This window comes from Hemitrygon akajei, chromosome 2, assembly GCF_048418815.1.
Source record: "Hemitrygon akajei chromosome 2, sHemAka1.3, whole genome shotgun sequence".
NCBI classification, from domain to species: domain Eukaryota; kingdom Metazoa; phylum Chordata; class Chondrichthyes; order Myliobatiformes; family Dasyatidae; genus Hemitrygon; species Hemitrygon akajei.
This window is the reverse complement of record NC_133125.1, coordinates 27,403,259-27,418,752: the sequence shown is the minus strand read 5'-3', so window position 1 is coordinate 27,418,752 and position 15,494 is coordinate 27,403,259. Positions and strand designations below refer to the sequence as shown.

Below are 15,494 nucleotides of genomic sequence, written 5' to 3'. Positions count from 1 at the left end.
ATAGGTGTTGATATCAAAAATTGATGAAAAAAGTTCAGAAATGGTTAACTTTATTAAACAAAGACCAGTTTACTTAAGAACATTTTAAAAAGTGTGAAAACCTGGACAAAGAGCACACCAATCTCCTGCTGCATACAAATCCGGTGACTTAGCAGAGGAAGAGTTCTCAGCAGGGTGTTTGAGCTGAAAGGTGAATTGCAGGGGTACTTTCAAGAAAACAGTAAGCCAGATTTGAAGATGAAGAATGGCTGTAAAAACTAGCCTACTTGGCAGACATTTTTCATTATATGAATCAGTTGAACAAGTCTGCAGGCCCTGGAGAAAATGCTTTGACTTCAAGTGACAAGATTCTTGGATTTAAAAGGAAACTGAATCTTTGGAAAAAAAATCGTGTTACAAAAGAAAATCTTGAAATGTTTCCACTGCTACTTGGGCTTGAGAGAGAGCAAGGATATCAGAAAGTCGAGTATTAGTGAAAACAAGTTTTTAAAATTTATGAAATGGAAAGAAAGAGATTAATTTCAAGAAAGGCAAGCTAAGCTTAACTACCTGACTTTTTTCAAGAAAGGCTGGCTAAAAATTAATTCTCTATTCAAAAGGGCACTGACAATTATTTTTGGATTATTATATCTATAACTTACTGATCACGCAAACATACCATGAGCTGTGTATATAATAATTTTTTTTATGCAGGGGTTCCCCGAGACCTGAAAATTATTTAAAGAGTTCCTCCAAGATAAAAAGTTTGAGAAGGGCTAGACTAGAGTGACAAATCCTCTGACTTCAATAGCCTGTTATGCAGGGTGGTTGAAAATTAGCTACAGAGGGTGTTTTTCCCCAAGTGTCATTTACAAATATAAATTTCATTTTTGCTAATCATCACCTATATGCTGGCAGCACATTGCATATATGAACCATCTTCTGAGTCAAAAAAAGGCCCTTTAGTTTCCTATTAAATTGCTCCCCTCTTAAATCTATGCCCTCTAATTCTAGATAACCCAACCCTGAGAAAAAGGCTGTACACACTGACGCTAGCTATGTCCGTCATAATCTTATACACAGCTATAAAATCACCTCCCATTCTTCTACAGGTAGTCCCCAAGTTACGAATGTCCGACTTACGGACAACTCGTACTTATGAACCAAGGAAGAAGAATGCAGTCTGCCATTTTAAGTCAGATCGCGATGCCGTCCACCATTTTAAGTCGGATCACGACGCTGTCTGCCATTTTAAGTCATTGCCGTTGACACTGTGTTGAGCGTTTAACTTTGTATTTGGCTTAAATTTTTCTTAGTAAGATTCACCCTGATCCCGCACCCGCACCCCCCATTCTGGTTGGCTGGTGGTGCAATGAGATCAGCGCCGGGCTCAAGAACGGAGGTTCCCGAGTTCGATTTAGTGACAAGACTACTCCCGTGCAGGGTTGATGTCGATCCAGTGACTCCCGTACCATCTGTGCCGGGCTGATGTCAAGCTTGCAACTTGACCTCGTAAAAAAAAAACACACTGTCACCTCCAGTTTAAATTCCCACGCAGAATACTGTGGAGGATCAAATACCCAAACCCAGCACAGCCCCACTTGTCCCATTTAACCTGTCCCAGAGCGGTGGAATTTAGGACCTGGGGAATTCAGTGCGGTGGTCCTTAGAACCCAGCGGACCTCAGGAGCCGGCGCAGGTCGGGACCTGCCACCCAGTGTTTCTGTTCCATTGACGGGAAGCGATCGTGATTGAAAATAAAGTGGAAATTATAAAGCATTTGGAAAGAGGTGAAACGCCATCGGACATTGGAAAAGCGTTAGGCTACAGTCGGTCAACGATTGGAACAATTTTAAAGGATAATGGATAAAGTGAGAATAATGAAGCATGTAAAAGGCCCTGCCTCGATGAAAGCTACAATTATTACTAAGCAATGCAGTGGTTTAATTATTGGAATACATACGTTTCTTAAGTGTTTTATATGCAGAGAAAGGTAAAATATATACTATATACTAAGACAAACGTTTGACTAACTGACGCTAAATAATACCGGATGTACCTGTTCCGACTTATGTACAAATCCGACTTAAAGATGGACTCAGGAACGGAACTCGTACGTAACCCGGGGACTGCCTGTACAGTCAAGTGAATTAAGTCCAAACTTGTCCAATGTCTCCCCATAATTCAGTCCCAAGACCTGGCAACATTCTCGTAAATCTATTCAGGCTATCAGCAACACTGGGCAATTCGCCAAAAATTATCTAATTTCTTTCCAGAAGGCTTATTAACTAGGATGTAGTATTTGTTAATCAGCAACAAAAGTGCAAATCAATTAACACATGCTGTTAACCCTGTTAATAAAAGCTGTATTTCATTGATAAATTGACAAACTTGGTTTACTCAGAAACCTCAGATCAGACCAAATAACATCTTGTCAAACATTTTAATGCTAATTTTGCCTTGGGCATTAGTTTCCAGATAATCGATTGTCAAAGTATCTGTATTTTATCCTCTGAAGGGTAACTTGTTTAAGACTGGATAGATTTCGGACTGTTTTGGGGTATAGGTTCTGCAAAGAACTGGTTTACAAGCTACAAATGATAACAAAGTTGGTAGAGAGTCTCTATGAAGAAGTAGCAGCACAGTGTATTAATTTTGTCTGTAATTACATTTCAAATGGTCTAGAGTTTATTCAAAGCAGCACAAATAAATAGCTATAGGCTATTTATGGCCTATATAGTATTTTGCTTTAACAGAAAAGTTAAACAATCCAGTAAACTGCAACCTTCAAAACACTTAATAGTTAAAAAGAAATCCCTATAGTACAATACTTCAGTGTATATAGTTGAGGAATATGATGTGGGGGTGGAAGGAAAAGCTAAAAAAGGGGTACTAGAAAAAAGATGGGAGGGTGGCCAATTTCAGTGCTCGATTCCCAGCCTTCTACCTTGAAAGATATTGATAGTACTGAGCAGTCTTTACCATTCAAAATAACCCCCAAATTAATTGAAAATATTATACTCTTTAATAAGAACTTTACAAGTAACTTAATACCATCACAAAAAAAAATGCAATTTAAGAGTTGCTGCATTACAAGCAAATCATGCATGGTGACTGCCACAAAAATAACATATTGTGAACTGTGGCTGACTTTTATAAGTCTTCAGTTTGCTTGTCAATTTGCAATTAAAACAAGCTTTCGCTATATCTTTAGATTTTCATTGCCCCAAATCTGGATGCAATGAGAATCAGTTTATTATTGTCACACAACCTGAGGTTCAGTAAAAAGTTTTGTTCTGCATGACATCCATATAGATTGATTCACTAGAGTAGAGCATTGAGGTAGTTCAAGGGAAAACAATGCCAAATGCAGAACAAAATGTTATGGTTGTAGAAAAAGTATAGTGCAGATGGACAGTAAGGGGCAAGGCAATAACAAGGTAGACTGTGAGGTCAAGAGTCCATACTGGTAGGTTCAATAGTCTTATAACAGCAAGATATAACCTGTCCTTAAACCAAATATATTGCAGGGATATAAGAAATAATCAATCTAACAATTCTCATCTTAAAAAAATTGGTATTTGCATATCAAACAATAATAACTGATTTTATACTTGGATTATTGTTATTTCATTTTTATTAAATGATGAAATACCTTCCTTCAAAAGATTGAATTTCACATTTCTCATATTGTTTCCAAATTCCACTTTTTTTTTTCTAATTATTCTAATTCACAGTTAAATCTGCAAATACTATTAAGGACTTTGTAATTATCTCTTTAGTGATCACATTTTCAAAGAGTGATTAATAGCATGCCAAAATCTGAGGGATAAGTAACTTACTATCAAGTGCATTGGCTCTTCTCTATCCAGTGAAAACTCTCAGGTAGTCAAGTGAAAATATACTCCACTTCTATTTCAATGTTGATTTGACAAGATGGTTTCAAAATATATGTAATTGCTACTATTCTGGACAAATCACATGATGAATGCCACTTAGCATGCAAAATGGTTGCGAAAAGATGATCATATTGTAAAAAATTGACCTATAGCACCACCCAGAGGAAGCTTCATTCCACTTGCAAAACAGGATCATTCAAACATTTCTGAATTCATATACATACATTTTTAAGTGTATCCAATGCTCAAGTCATCCAAATCAGTGTGTTAGTTTCAAATACTGTGCCAAAAGACTTACGCACAAATATCTTAGTTGACATTCAAATACACAACTGACTGTGTACTAAATAACAGAAATGCTTTCTTTTGGATGAAATTTTAAACTGAGCTTTAAACTTCTGTCTTTGACAGATGTAAAGGACCACATGGAACTATTTTGAAGGAAAGGTGTGGAGTTGCTTTCCGTGTTCCTGACCAATATTTATCCCTTAATCAATGTCGCTAAAACAGATCATCTGGGAGTTTGCTTACAAGATACCTTCCATACATTTTGAGGGCAAATTGACTTAAGAATTTCACTTTCAGACCAGTGAAAAGAAGCAGCACATATTAATAAACTAAAGTACAGTACAAGACATGTCAGTGAAAACGTAAAGAGCTGCACATATTATGCAAGATATAATACAAAAAAGGGGGACAAAGAGTCACATCCATGTAGGTGTAAAAGGTCTCACAAATAATAAACACAGAGGAATATGCCACGCACCTCTACAAAAGGACGTTAACATCAACAGTGACATTTAAATTTAAAAAAAATTTTTAGCTGCTTCTATCTTGTCCATCAATATTTTTCATACTATGAAGACAAAAGAGATTTGTTTATGGCCACCTCTGTACTGTGGAATCTGTACAAGCTGTGCACCACAATTCCTGAGGAGACATTGTATTGCATAGCAGGGGAAAGATTTCAAAAGGAGCAAGCAGGGTGGGGGAAGAGTCAGACATTCTGCATGCCACAGCTCCCAAGGAAACATTGAAGTGTGTGTAATTAGGCACTTGTCAAGGTCCAATAAAAAGAAGTTAGGTGTAAGTGAATGGCTATTGTTTGAGTGGGGAGCACAGACTTTGACTCCAAGGCTTCAGCAAGGAGAGGTGGAAGCTGAAGACAACTTTTTCTGTTTAATATTTCTTTCTTTCTTATTGCTGAGTTAGAGCAGTGGGGGTGCCAGGCACGATAGTAGAAAGGATCTCTTGCAGGATGTGGAAAAGCAGGTGCCCTGACAACTACACCTGCAAGAAGTGCATCCAGCTGCAGTTTCTTACAGACCATGTTAAGGAATTGAAGCTGGATCTAAATGAACTCCAAATCATTCTGGAGGCTGAGGACTTGATTGACAGGACATACATGGAGGTAGTTCTACCCGAAGGATAAGACACAAGTAAACTGATGACCATCAGGAGGAAGAAAGGGGATAGGTAGCGTTATGAATGTACCACAGCTCTGAGGGGCCGAAGGGTGCAGGACCAGCCCCCTCCTTCCGGAGAATCGCAAGATCGCTATTAATTCGGGTCTTGGACCCAGGAAATGAGAGACAATGCAACGGATTTGACCATTGTTCTTAGAGGCACCTGTGTGAATTGCAACTCTATAGTACGTGCCAGCTATCAGGGACATGGACACCCTCGGGCAATGTGGTGTGGGGATGGTATCACCCTACCTTGATTGACATTTACAAATCTGCCAGCCATGATAAAACGGAGACTGCAGGAGGCGGTACTCCAGCGACGCACCAGATGGAGACTCCATTGCTGATCGTTCCCATAAGAACGGGAACGCTGCTCAGGAGCCACGTGTGATTTGGTTCCCCTAGCTAGGGAATCGAGTGGCTAATAACCCCGAAAAGGATTCCGAACTGACAACGGGGAACTCACAGTCCCGAACCCGATTTGAGTCCAACAAGCTGGCAAGTTTATTTTCTCTCTCCAACCTGTGAACACCCAGCGGTCCCTCAAACGGTTAAAAGCCTTCATGAACTGGCGAGACTTTTTTATATTTCCATCGGACAATCGTTTTACCCCTAGACAACGATAGAGCTTATTTCTTATTGATTATTACTATCCCTGCGCTTTAGATTGAGTATTGACGACGTATGTTATCTGAATGTTTGTATTAACCTTACTTTTGTGCCCCTTTATAAATAAAAACGTTTAAAAATGGTACCATCAGACTTCAGCGGACCTCTCTATCTTTGCTGGTAAGTGATCCAGTTACGGGATACATAACAGTAGCCAGTGCTGAGTTCCCCTGTGGCTGTTCCCTCAATAACAGGTACACCGTTGTGGATACTTTTGCGGGGATGATCTAGCAGAGTAAGATCATAAAGATCAGATCTCTGACAGAGTCTAGCTCTGTGGCTTAGAAGGGAAATGAGGGAGAAGAGGCAAGCTGTAGTGATAGGGAATTCATTGGTTAAGGAAACAGACAGGAGATTCTGTGGACGACTAGATTCCCTGATGGTCTATTGCCTTGTGGGTGCTAGGATCAGAGACGTCTCGGATCGAGTCCACAACATTCTTAAATGAGAGGGTGAGTAGCCAGAGGTTGTGATCCACATCAATACCAATGATATGGTAGGAAAAGTGACGAGGTCCTGCAAAATGAGTTCCGGGAGCTAGGAGCCAAGTTAAGAGGCTGGATGTCCAGGGTTGTGATTTCAGCATTGCTACCCATGTCATGTGCTAGTGATGCCAGAACTAGGAAAATAGTACAGTTTAATATGTGACTAAGGAGATGGTGCAGGAGGGAGGACTTCAGATCTTTGGATCATTGGGCTCTCTTCCAGGGAAGGTGGGACCTGTACAGAAAGAACAGTTTGCACCCAAATTGAAGAGGGACTAATATCCTAGTGGGAAGGTTTGCTAGTGCTGCACGGTGGGTGGGGAAGTGGGGTTGGGGGAGTGGGGTTTAAACTAGAGTTGCAGGGAGATGGGAACCAGAGCAGATAGTGGAGTAATTGTGGGAAAAGACGTAATTAAACCTACATACAAAGTCAGAAGTCGAAAGATTGAGCGTTGTGGGACTAATATTCTGAGCTGAGTATATTTCAATGCAAGGAGCATTGTAGGAAAGCTGGATAAGCTTGGGGCATGGATCAGCTCACGAAAATCATTAATACATTTCCATTAAACTCAGAGTTCAATGGAAGATTTGTTAATGATTAACCTTGTCAGATGTACATCGACACCCACAGCATAATGTGTCGACAGGCAATATAGTCCAAGAATGTAAATTGAGTTGGAGTAATTGATAGGAATAACATCAATAGTCTGGAAAATATGCCTATCTAGTACCAAAGTTGTGAGCATGCCAGATTAATGGAGCTTTACTGTATCAGCATTTCTGAAGATTATTCTATAACACTCTAGCATACAACATCACTTACATTTCCCAATCCAGCCTGCTCCCACCTGATTGAAAAGAAAAAAAACTGAAATAAGTTATTTCTCAACATATTTGCATGAAAAAAGCAAACAAAAGATGAATCAAAATCTGATGTAAATTGAGATAAATATCCTACCTCAAATAAGCTGCCACTTTCTTTGCAACTTTCATGGCACAACCAGAGCACCAAAGGTGCTACAAACTCAGATTTGAGAATATCCTGCAAGTCTAGAAGGAAAAGAATACATTGATTTGTGTATCTAATTGAAAAGTGTAACTGTTTTTCAAGATGCAAGACCTATACCAATTCTTCAAACAACTAAAACAGAATCATCCACCCCCTCCCCAATCAACTACCTCAAAATTCCAAGCTCATATGCAGTATTCTGCAAATAACTAAACTTTAAAGGAACCTCAAAACAAACTTAAGCTGCATTTAAGCAGGTCTGCCTAATGAACTGGTGAAAGTAGAATGGCAAGTAATTTCCTCCCCCCCACCCCCTCACGATCTAGTCATGCATGGACACTTAACAGCATGATAGTGTCTCTATATTACAGTGTGATACTTGCCCTTTGTGACATTATCTTCATTGCATCAGATAAGGTGCCAAAAGGAACTCAGCTGAGCAAAAATACTAAGATTAAAATATAGTAAAGCCAAATTTACCTCGCTTTGGAAGGCTGTCCATCCAAAACTCTTCTTTTCATAGAGGATGAGAAAGATTTTTGGCTGGACAGCCTTCCACAGCAATTTAAAGGATATGGCTTATATTCCACTAATGGAAATCCAGACCTAACTTCTTTTGGCTTTTTATTTAAATTATTTTTGTCACTTTAGGTATTTAAATAGAATGATGCATCTCAGAAATAGCAACCCTAACTGGTGTGTCTAAGTACCAGATGCAGAGGCTTTCATGTCAGAAAAATGCACATTGAGACGAAGGAAAGCCAATTAAATTAAAATACAACATTAACTATTAACAAATAAAAAAGATTGCAGATAGAGTATGCTGTGCCTCTGTGCTAAAGTCAAGACTCATCTGATTTTTTTTTTAAGGCTTCTTGCTCTCTCTGCTGGCTAAAAGAATTATGGACAAAATGAGTTTCATCATTGTTCTCATCGCTGCAGCCAGAGTCTAGGAATACACATTGCCAAGGGAACAGGAACATTCAGTTTCCTGTGAAATGTCACTCATAATGTTGAGCCTAAAATCTTTAATTGATTGAAATCCCAAAATGACATCACATAATTAGTGGTAAAAAAGCTCCTTAAATTCAAAACATTGGCTTATTTAAAAGGAAATACATGTTTAAATATTCACAATAATTACCACAAATGAGATTATTGAAATGGGAATACTTCACAAACCACTAAAATGATATTCTATGGACATCTGCAGTTTAGCTGCAGCAGAGAGGGGACCTGCACTGGCACATATTTGGAGACTAAGGTCTAAGTCTACCTAACCATAGCAAAGGATGATTCTTAGACTCAACACCTGTCAAACAAGAGGTGCTGGCAGTACTAACATTGCCGTTGATGAGAATGGTTCACACCAAAAAACTGGAAAATGCAGACCACTCTTGAGATTGTGTAAAACACTTCTTTGCAAAGATGAAATTCACCATTATCTTCAGTGCACCAGCACAGCTTTGGTGAATTGAGCAAAAGGGTGTCAAGGTCAAGAATTCAAATGCAACAAAACTCACTGTCTGCGTACCATCTTTGATACCCTTGCTCTTCTATATTCTTCTGAGACATGGGCTACAGCAGGTAACTCAGGAATAGCATCAGAGCTTTCTCCTCAGAAACATTTGAATCCACTATAAGGGAATATGAGCCAACAATGGTGTACTCATCCAGCCAATTTCCCCACCACTGAGATCCCAAATTACAGTCAGCTATGTCTTGCAGGCCACCTCACTTGCACTTCTAAAGGACTCTATTATGAACTCTGTTGGAGAAAAAGACTAACAGAAGAAAAGGGTTCGAAGGATTTCACAAAGCTTCCTTGAAAGCATACAGATCCCCACCGTCACTTAGAAATCATTGGTTCATGACCAATCAATATGGAGGAGGAAATACACATGCGAGCCCAACATAATGGCAGGAGTAGTGGGCCACCTCACAAACTAACCAACTAGCCCATCCCATCAGGCATCTCATCTCCAGCATATGCCAGAGTTCAGTTGGCTCCATTAGATACCTCAGAACCCAAGCAGAAGTATGTCCCCAGAGATTGCCTAACAGAGGTTCTAAAGGAGATATTAGTGAACAACAATTCTTATTAACAATTAACTTTAGCAGCTCTCTAATGTTCCTACATTACTTACCTGGAGGAAATGAAGATTGAGTCATTCTGGAGCTGGCCAGTGGACCAATAGTATTGCAATGGATATTGTATCTTTGACCTTCAACAGCCAAGGTTTTTCCCAGTCCCACGAGTCCTAGTTTAGCAGCACTGTAATTTGCTTGTCCAAAGTTACCATAAATTCCAGAAGTAGATGTGATCATAATAATTCTAACAAAAAAATGTCAAACTCTAAGACTTTTTTTTAAAAACAGAATGAACAATGCAATAGATCTACAAAATAAAACTGCAACTAAATAAAAGGATTATATTTGTCAGTCTTTACCTGCCATACTTTTGCTTCATCATGTGGCTCCATGCTGCTCTTGTGACTTTGAATGAACCCCTCAAATGAACTCTCTGGATTAAATCTTAAAGGCAAGTATTTCTTTTAAACAGTGGCTGAATTTAAAAAGTGCATAGTAAGTTACAAAGACAAAATGCTTTCATTCGAGTCAAAGGGAATATTAATTAAAATGTTTAAAGTGCTGTGAAGTCACCAGGCTAAATACTTATATCAGGACTTTAAGGAATAATTGAATTCCTGCTTTTTACCAAACAAGATTGCAACGAGAGTATGATCACTCAGAGGTAAACAAGATAATATAAGGAATGGATACGGTAAATACAGAAGATAGCATTATATTGAATTGTGAAAGCTGAGCAAGAAAGTACAAGTTCAAATGTAAGGCAAGGTGTTTATATTTGTATAGAATTTTTCAAACACAAGGAAGTTCAAACAGCTTTACATACAAAAACAAATAAAAATCAAACATCAAATTTCAAACAATATAAAGAGATAAAATCACACATAAAAATAAAGAAATAAAAGCTATAGTGCAGGAGATTCTAATGAAAAGCTACAACAAAAAGAAGTTTTAAGCCTCTATTTAAAAGAGTTTAAAGTTGGGGCAGACTTCAGATCCTCTGGAAGGTTATCCCAGGTACGTGGTGCATAGTAACTAAAAGCTGCTTCACCATGTTTAGTTTTGACCCTGGGGACAGTAAGCAGACCTGCCCCAGATGACGAGAGCTCGAGAAGGTTCATAATGCAACAAGAGATCAGAGTTGTATTTTGGCCCTAGTGCTTTATAAACCAGTAGTAATTTTTAAGTCAGTCCTCTAATGGGCAGGAAGCCAGCGTAGTTATCTGAGAACTGAAATGATATGCTGTACTTTCTTGGTCTTAGTGTGGACTCTAATCGCAGCGTTTTGAATGAGCTGCAGCCGTCTGAGGGATTTTTTTTTGAACAGAGACCTAAGAAAACGCCATGACAGAGTAGGCAAGCCTACTAAAAATAATGCATGGACTAATATAGTACTTCAATTTTAGAACGTTTAATTAAACATTTACATATAGAGGAAATAGCTTCCTAAAGAGAGCAATAGATTTGAAAATGTTGGAACTGAGAAATAAGCTGTAGACTTAAAGGTGATAGACAGGAGGTGCTGTTGTTCATGTCTAAATTGATTTGAAAGCTTATTGAACTTTCCTGTGGAAATTTGTGTACTTTTAAAAAAAGTTGGTTTTAAACTAATTAAAAGTGTAGCAAAAATTTTAAGCCAATAGTGCTAAATAATTATATGTAGTCATCCGATCTGACATTAGTATAACAACACTTACCATGTCTGCTTATGCAGTTACAATAAATTCATATAATAGTTGTAAATAATTAAATATCTTATGAGAGATGAATAATTTAAATGAAAATCTAATAAGGGAAAATGATTCACATAAAAGCTTGACTGTCCAGCAAATCTGGTTACAAGGTTTAATTCAAACCACAGCTCATTTCTGCACATACTCACCCCAATCATAATCACTCATCATTGCAAAAGAACGGTCTCTTATAATCCTGGAAATATTAAAAGTAAGTGAAAACATATTTCAAACTAATCAAATATCACCAAATAATTTTTTTTAAAAAAACAAACTCAATTCTAAAGATGTAAAAGAAAGATAAACTTGCATGAGATGATTTTCCCCCACATAAGATGAAGAAGTGAGGGCGAAACTAGGGTGTAAAATATTTAGCTGGTCCATATTTGAGGAAATATACTATCTTTTGCAATGGAGGTAAAACTTGCACTAAGGAAATCCAGCCATGGGATATATGGACAACTAATTACTATGCTGTCATGCTTCAAAGAGGTTTCAAGGTACTTGGGTAGCTGACACACTTCACTAACCAGGAATAAATTATTCTGCACAGGATCTTATGTGCTGCATAATACACTGCAGATTTGAAGAGCACAATTAAAGCACATTGGAAGACTTTCTGGAATACTTCATTAAAAACTTAATAAGCATTCAAGTACTTTTTCAGAAATTCTCTGGGGCAATTTCTAAAAACATTTTGGGAGTCGTCTACAGGAAGAAAAGACACAGTCAAAAGTACCTTTCCGTGTCTTCTCCTTGATCTGTAGGATTGTGGACATACACTAAAAGATAAGAGCAGGAGCAGACAATGACCACTGTAGTCTGCTCCACCACTGAATAACAGCACAACTAATTCATCCTTGGCCTTAATACCACTTTTCCCATCTTAGTCACATCCCTCATCTCAGTCTGCAATTTCTACTTTGATTCTCCCTCCTCAGCTCCATGGGTTAACAAATTCCAAAGATTCACAATCACAAAAGCAGTAATTCCCCTTCATTTCAGTCTTAAATGGGCAATCCCATATTATGAAACTATGCAACCTAGTTCCAGATATCTCCACAAAAGGCAATTTCCTCTCATTATATATCCTGTCAATTCCACTCCAATTCTTATGTTTTGAGGCCATCCTCCTCAACCTTTCTTCAAATGTCAATTCCTTCATCTCAGTAATCAACATAATGAACCTTCTGCACTGTCATCAACACAAGCACATCCTTCCCAATAAGTCTAATGACTAAAATGGGTACACTGTATCCAGCTCTGGTAAAGCTGGATCAAATCTTCTGTCCCCTTATGCTCCATAGCCCTTAAGATTCCCATACCTTCCTAATCACAGTCAGTCCCCAGGTTACATTTCTTAGAAGCTGTTATGTACCTAGCAGCATTATAACAGTAACTTGTTACATACCCTCTACAGGGCAATACCTTACTTCTAATACTCCTTTATCCATTTTGGACTACATCCCACAAAACACTAAATTTTGTTTTAAAATATCTTTTCTAAAAGTCATGCTGAATTTGTCTGTCTTGTGCTTTTCTAAATATCTTGCTGTACCACCTTAATTAAGGAATCTTGTGCCCCTCCTTAAAAATGTTTCCTGCTCACCATTCACTCCCTTCCTTATAGTGGTATTATGTTTTCAGTTTTCCAATACACTTGTAGCTTTCCTGAATCCTAGGAATTTTAGATTACAATCAAAATATTCACCAGACAGCCACTTCCTATAAAACCCTACGATGTGAGCCATTAAACTAAGAAGGTTGTTGGACAATCATTCATTAATTTGCATGGTACTTTTCATTCTGCTTAATCTTTTTCCCCTCCTTGATTATCTATTATCATTAAATCTTTTACTATATTCTGCCATGAGGACTGAATTTATTTTGAATTTCTGGCATTCTTAACCTATTATCCATTATTTATTTCACAGTTCTATAATTTAAGGAAACAAAAAATAATTCTGACATAGATCAAATGAGTAGCTATGATTTTTTAATAATCTGCTACATTACTCACAAAACCTAACTTTCACTATCAATTTTTTCAGCACCTTTTGCTTGGTTCTAGTAATTTCTCAATCCTCTAGCCTACCACTAACATTCATAACATTGTAAGCCTCTTCTTCCACTCTGCTAGTAATCTCTTAAATTGCTTAGTTGATGCTACATCCTTCCTGTAGTACATTTTCTTGTTAGTGAGTTTAAAACAGTATCCAGCCAAAGCTTCAAACATTAAAATTCAATTCAAAATTCGATCAAGCAATGATTACTCTTCCTTAGACTTCCTTTACTGAGAGATCAATAATTAATCCTGACTGGGAAATTGAAAAGAGGTCAGGCAAAGCACGGCAATGCAATGGGACTGGGCGAAAGAAGAGAAGATTAATTCAAATAGCAAGTTATCTCAGGTGGGTCATCTCAGTGCCAAGGCCAAACAAACTTGTGTCATTTCACTCAGTTTTTGAGCCACACTGAATTATGCAACTTTATGGCAGGTTGTTCACATCAAATCTTCAGACTGAACATAGATACATAAGTCTACAAATATTGTAACCTGGAGCAAAACAAAAAATGCTGGAGGAACTCAGTATGTCAGATAGCTCCAGATGAAAGGTCTACTAAATATCAACTAAACATTTCCTTCCATTGATGCTGTCTGACCCACTGAGTTCCTCCAGTACTTTCAGTGTGAACATGCGCTGTTTCAAAAAAATATTTAATCAGTGCATATATGTCAAACGTGTGCACCTTCATCAGCATTTCCTTATGTACATTTATGGTAGTCAGCAATTAGGATCAAAATGCTTGGAATGAATGAATAAATGAATGAATAGATAGATAGATAGATAGATAGATAGATAGATAAATAAATAAATAGGGTCTTGCAGAAACTACTCACCCAGCATTGTTAACAACAATATCTACAAGAAAAAAAAAAGAATTTATTAAGTTGGAAGGCTGAACCAGAATTTAAAATCACTTTTTCAAAAGTGTTTTCAAAATATGACATAATCATCCAGAATACCAACTTTAAATTGTGGGGATGCAGACCTATAATATTGTGCCAGAAATATTCCATGAAAAAAGCGCACTTAAAAAAGATTGAGTAATCTGAGTGACCTGCTTGCCTGACTTTCAAAGCTTCCAAAATTAACATGAAAACCCCTGAAACTTCTCATTCGCCATTCTCCCTAGAGTAATGAAATCTTCTAAAACACAAGGTAAAGGCTGCAGCAAGGAGAACAAGAATGTCTGATGTAGCTGATAGTAATCCTGAATAGATATAAGAATGCTGCCAAGTCTTGAAGGGAGGTTGGGCAGGTTTAGACTTTATTCATTAGAGGACAGGAACAGTGATACTATGTGTATAAAATCACAAGAGGCTCAATGTGCATAGAATTTTTCCTAGAGTTGGGGAATCAAAAACTAAAAAAGGGCATAGGTTTAATGTGAGAGGGGAAACATTTATTAAAAATCTAAGGGGAAAGATAAATCAAAAAAACTGAGGAACAACTTTTTCCACCCAGAGGGTTGCTGATATACGCAATCTGCTACCAGAAGTAGCAATTGAATCAGTTAATAACATTTAAAAGGCATTTGGATAAGTACATGAATAGGAAAGGCTTAAAGGGATAGAGGCAAATGGGACCAAGATAGATGGAAATCATAGTCAGTGGGTCAAATGGCCTGTTTGCAGACCCTACAACTCTATGACTCTAGTGAATACTTCTTTTAAATGCCAATGAAGCCTATTGGAACAGGAATCCAGGCACAGAGTAATGAAACAGACAAGCTAAAGCACAGGTTTGTGAATGCAAGATAAATGAGTGAAGAAAAAAATTGCTCCAGCTCCAACTGATCACTCTCGTAATCTGTCACTGCTGATGCTATCAAATGAAGAGCACTCAAGCATTCCTGCCTGGAAGCAACAACAGAATCATGAATAGTAGTCACAGTTTGTGTTTATGAAACATGCACCACTATTGTCATCTTTAACATTCAACTCAATAATTATGCTTATTTTCCTAAAGGAAAAAGCCTCCCATTGAGTTATTCAGTAAGAGTGATATCACCACCATATTTTAAATGTATTAAATTTATACAACAACATACTCAGGAACATTATGTTTCAACACCAGCTACCTTTTATTCTAGAAAAT

General features: G+C 37.7%; 1 protein-coding gene across 1 annotated transcript in view; it reads right to left on the bottom strand.

Moving 5' to 3' along the window:
• hsd17b4 (hydroxysteroid (17-beta) dehydrogenase 4) overlaps positions 1-15,494 on the bottom strand; it is a 103,262-nt gene that overhangs the window by 66,876 nt on the left and 20,892 nt on the right. Inside the window, exons 5-10 of the mRNA XM_073069210.1 lie at positions 14,234-14,255; positions 11,481-11,527; positions 9,958-10,042; positions 9,655-9,842; positions 7,457-7,548; positions 7,322-7,346 (exon numbers count right to left, since the gene is read on the bottom strand). Of these exons, the coding sequence (XP_072925311.1) occupies positions 7,322-7,346; positions 7,457-7,548; positions 9,655-9,842; positions 9,958-10,042; positions 11,481-11,527; positions 14,234-14,255 (459 nt within the window). The remainder of the gene's footprint in view (positions 1-7,321; positions 7,347-7,456; positions 7,549-9,654; positions 9,843-9,957; positions 10,043-11,480; positions 11,528-14,233; positions 14,256-15,494) is intronic.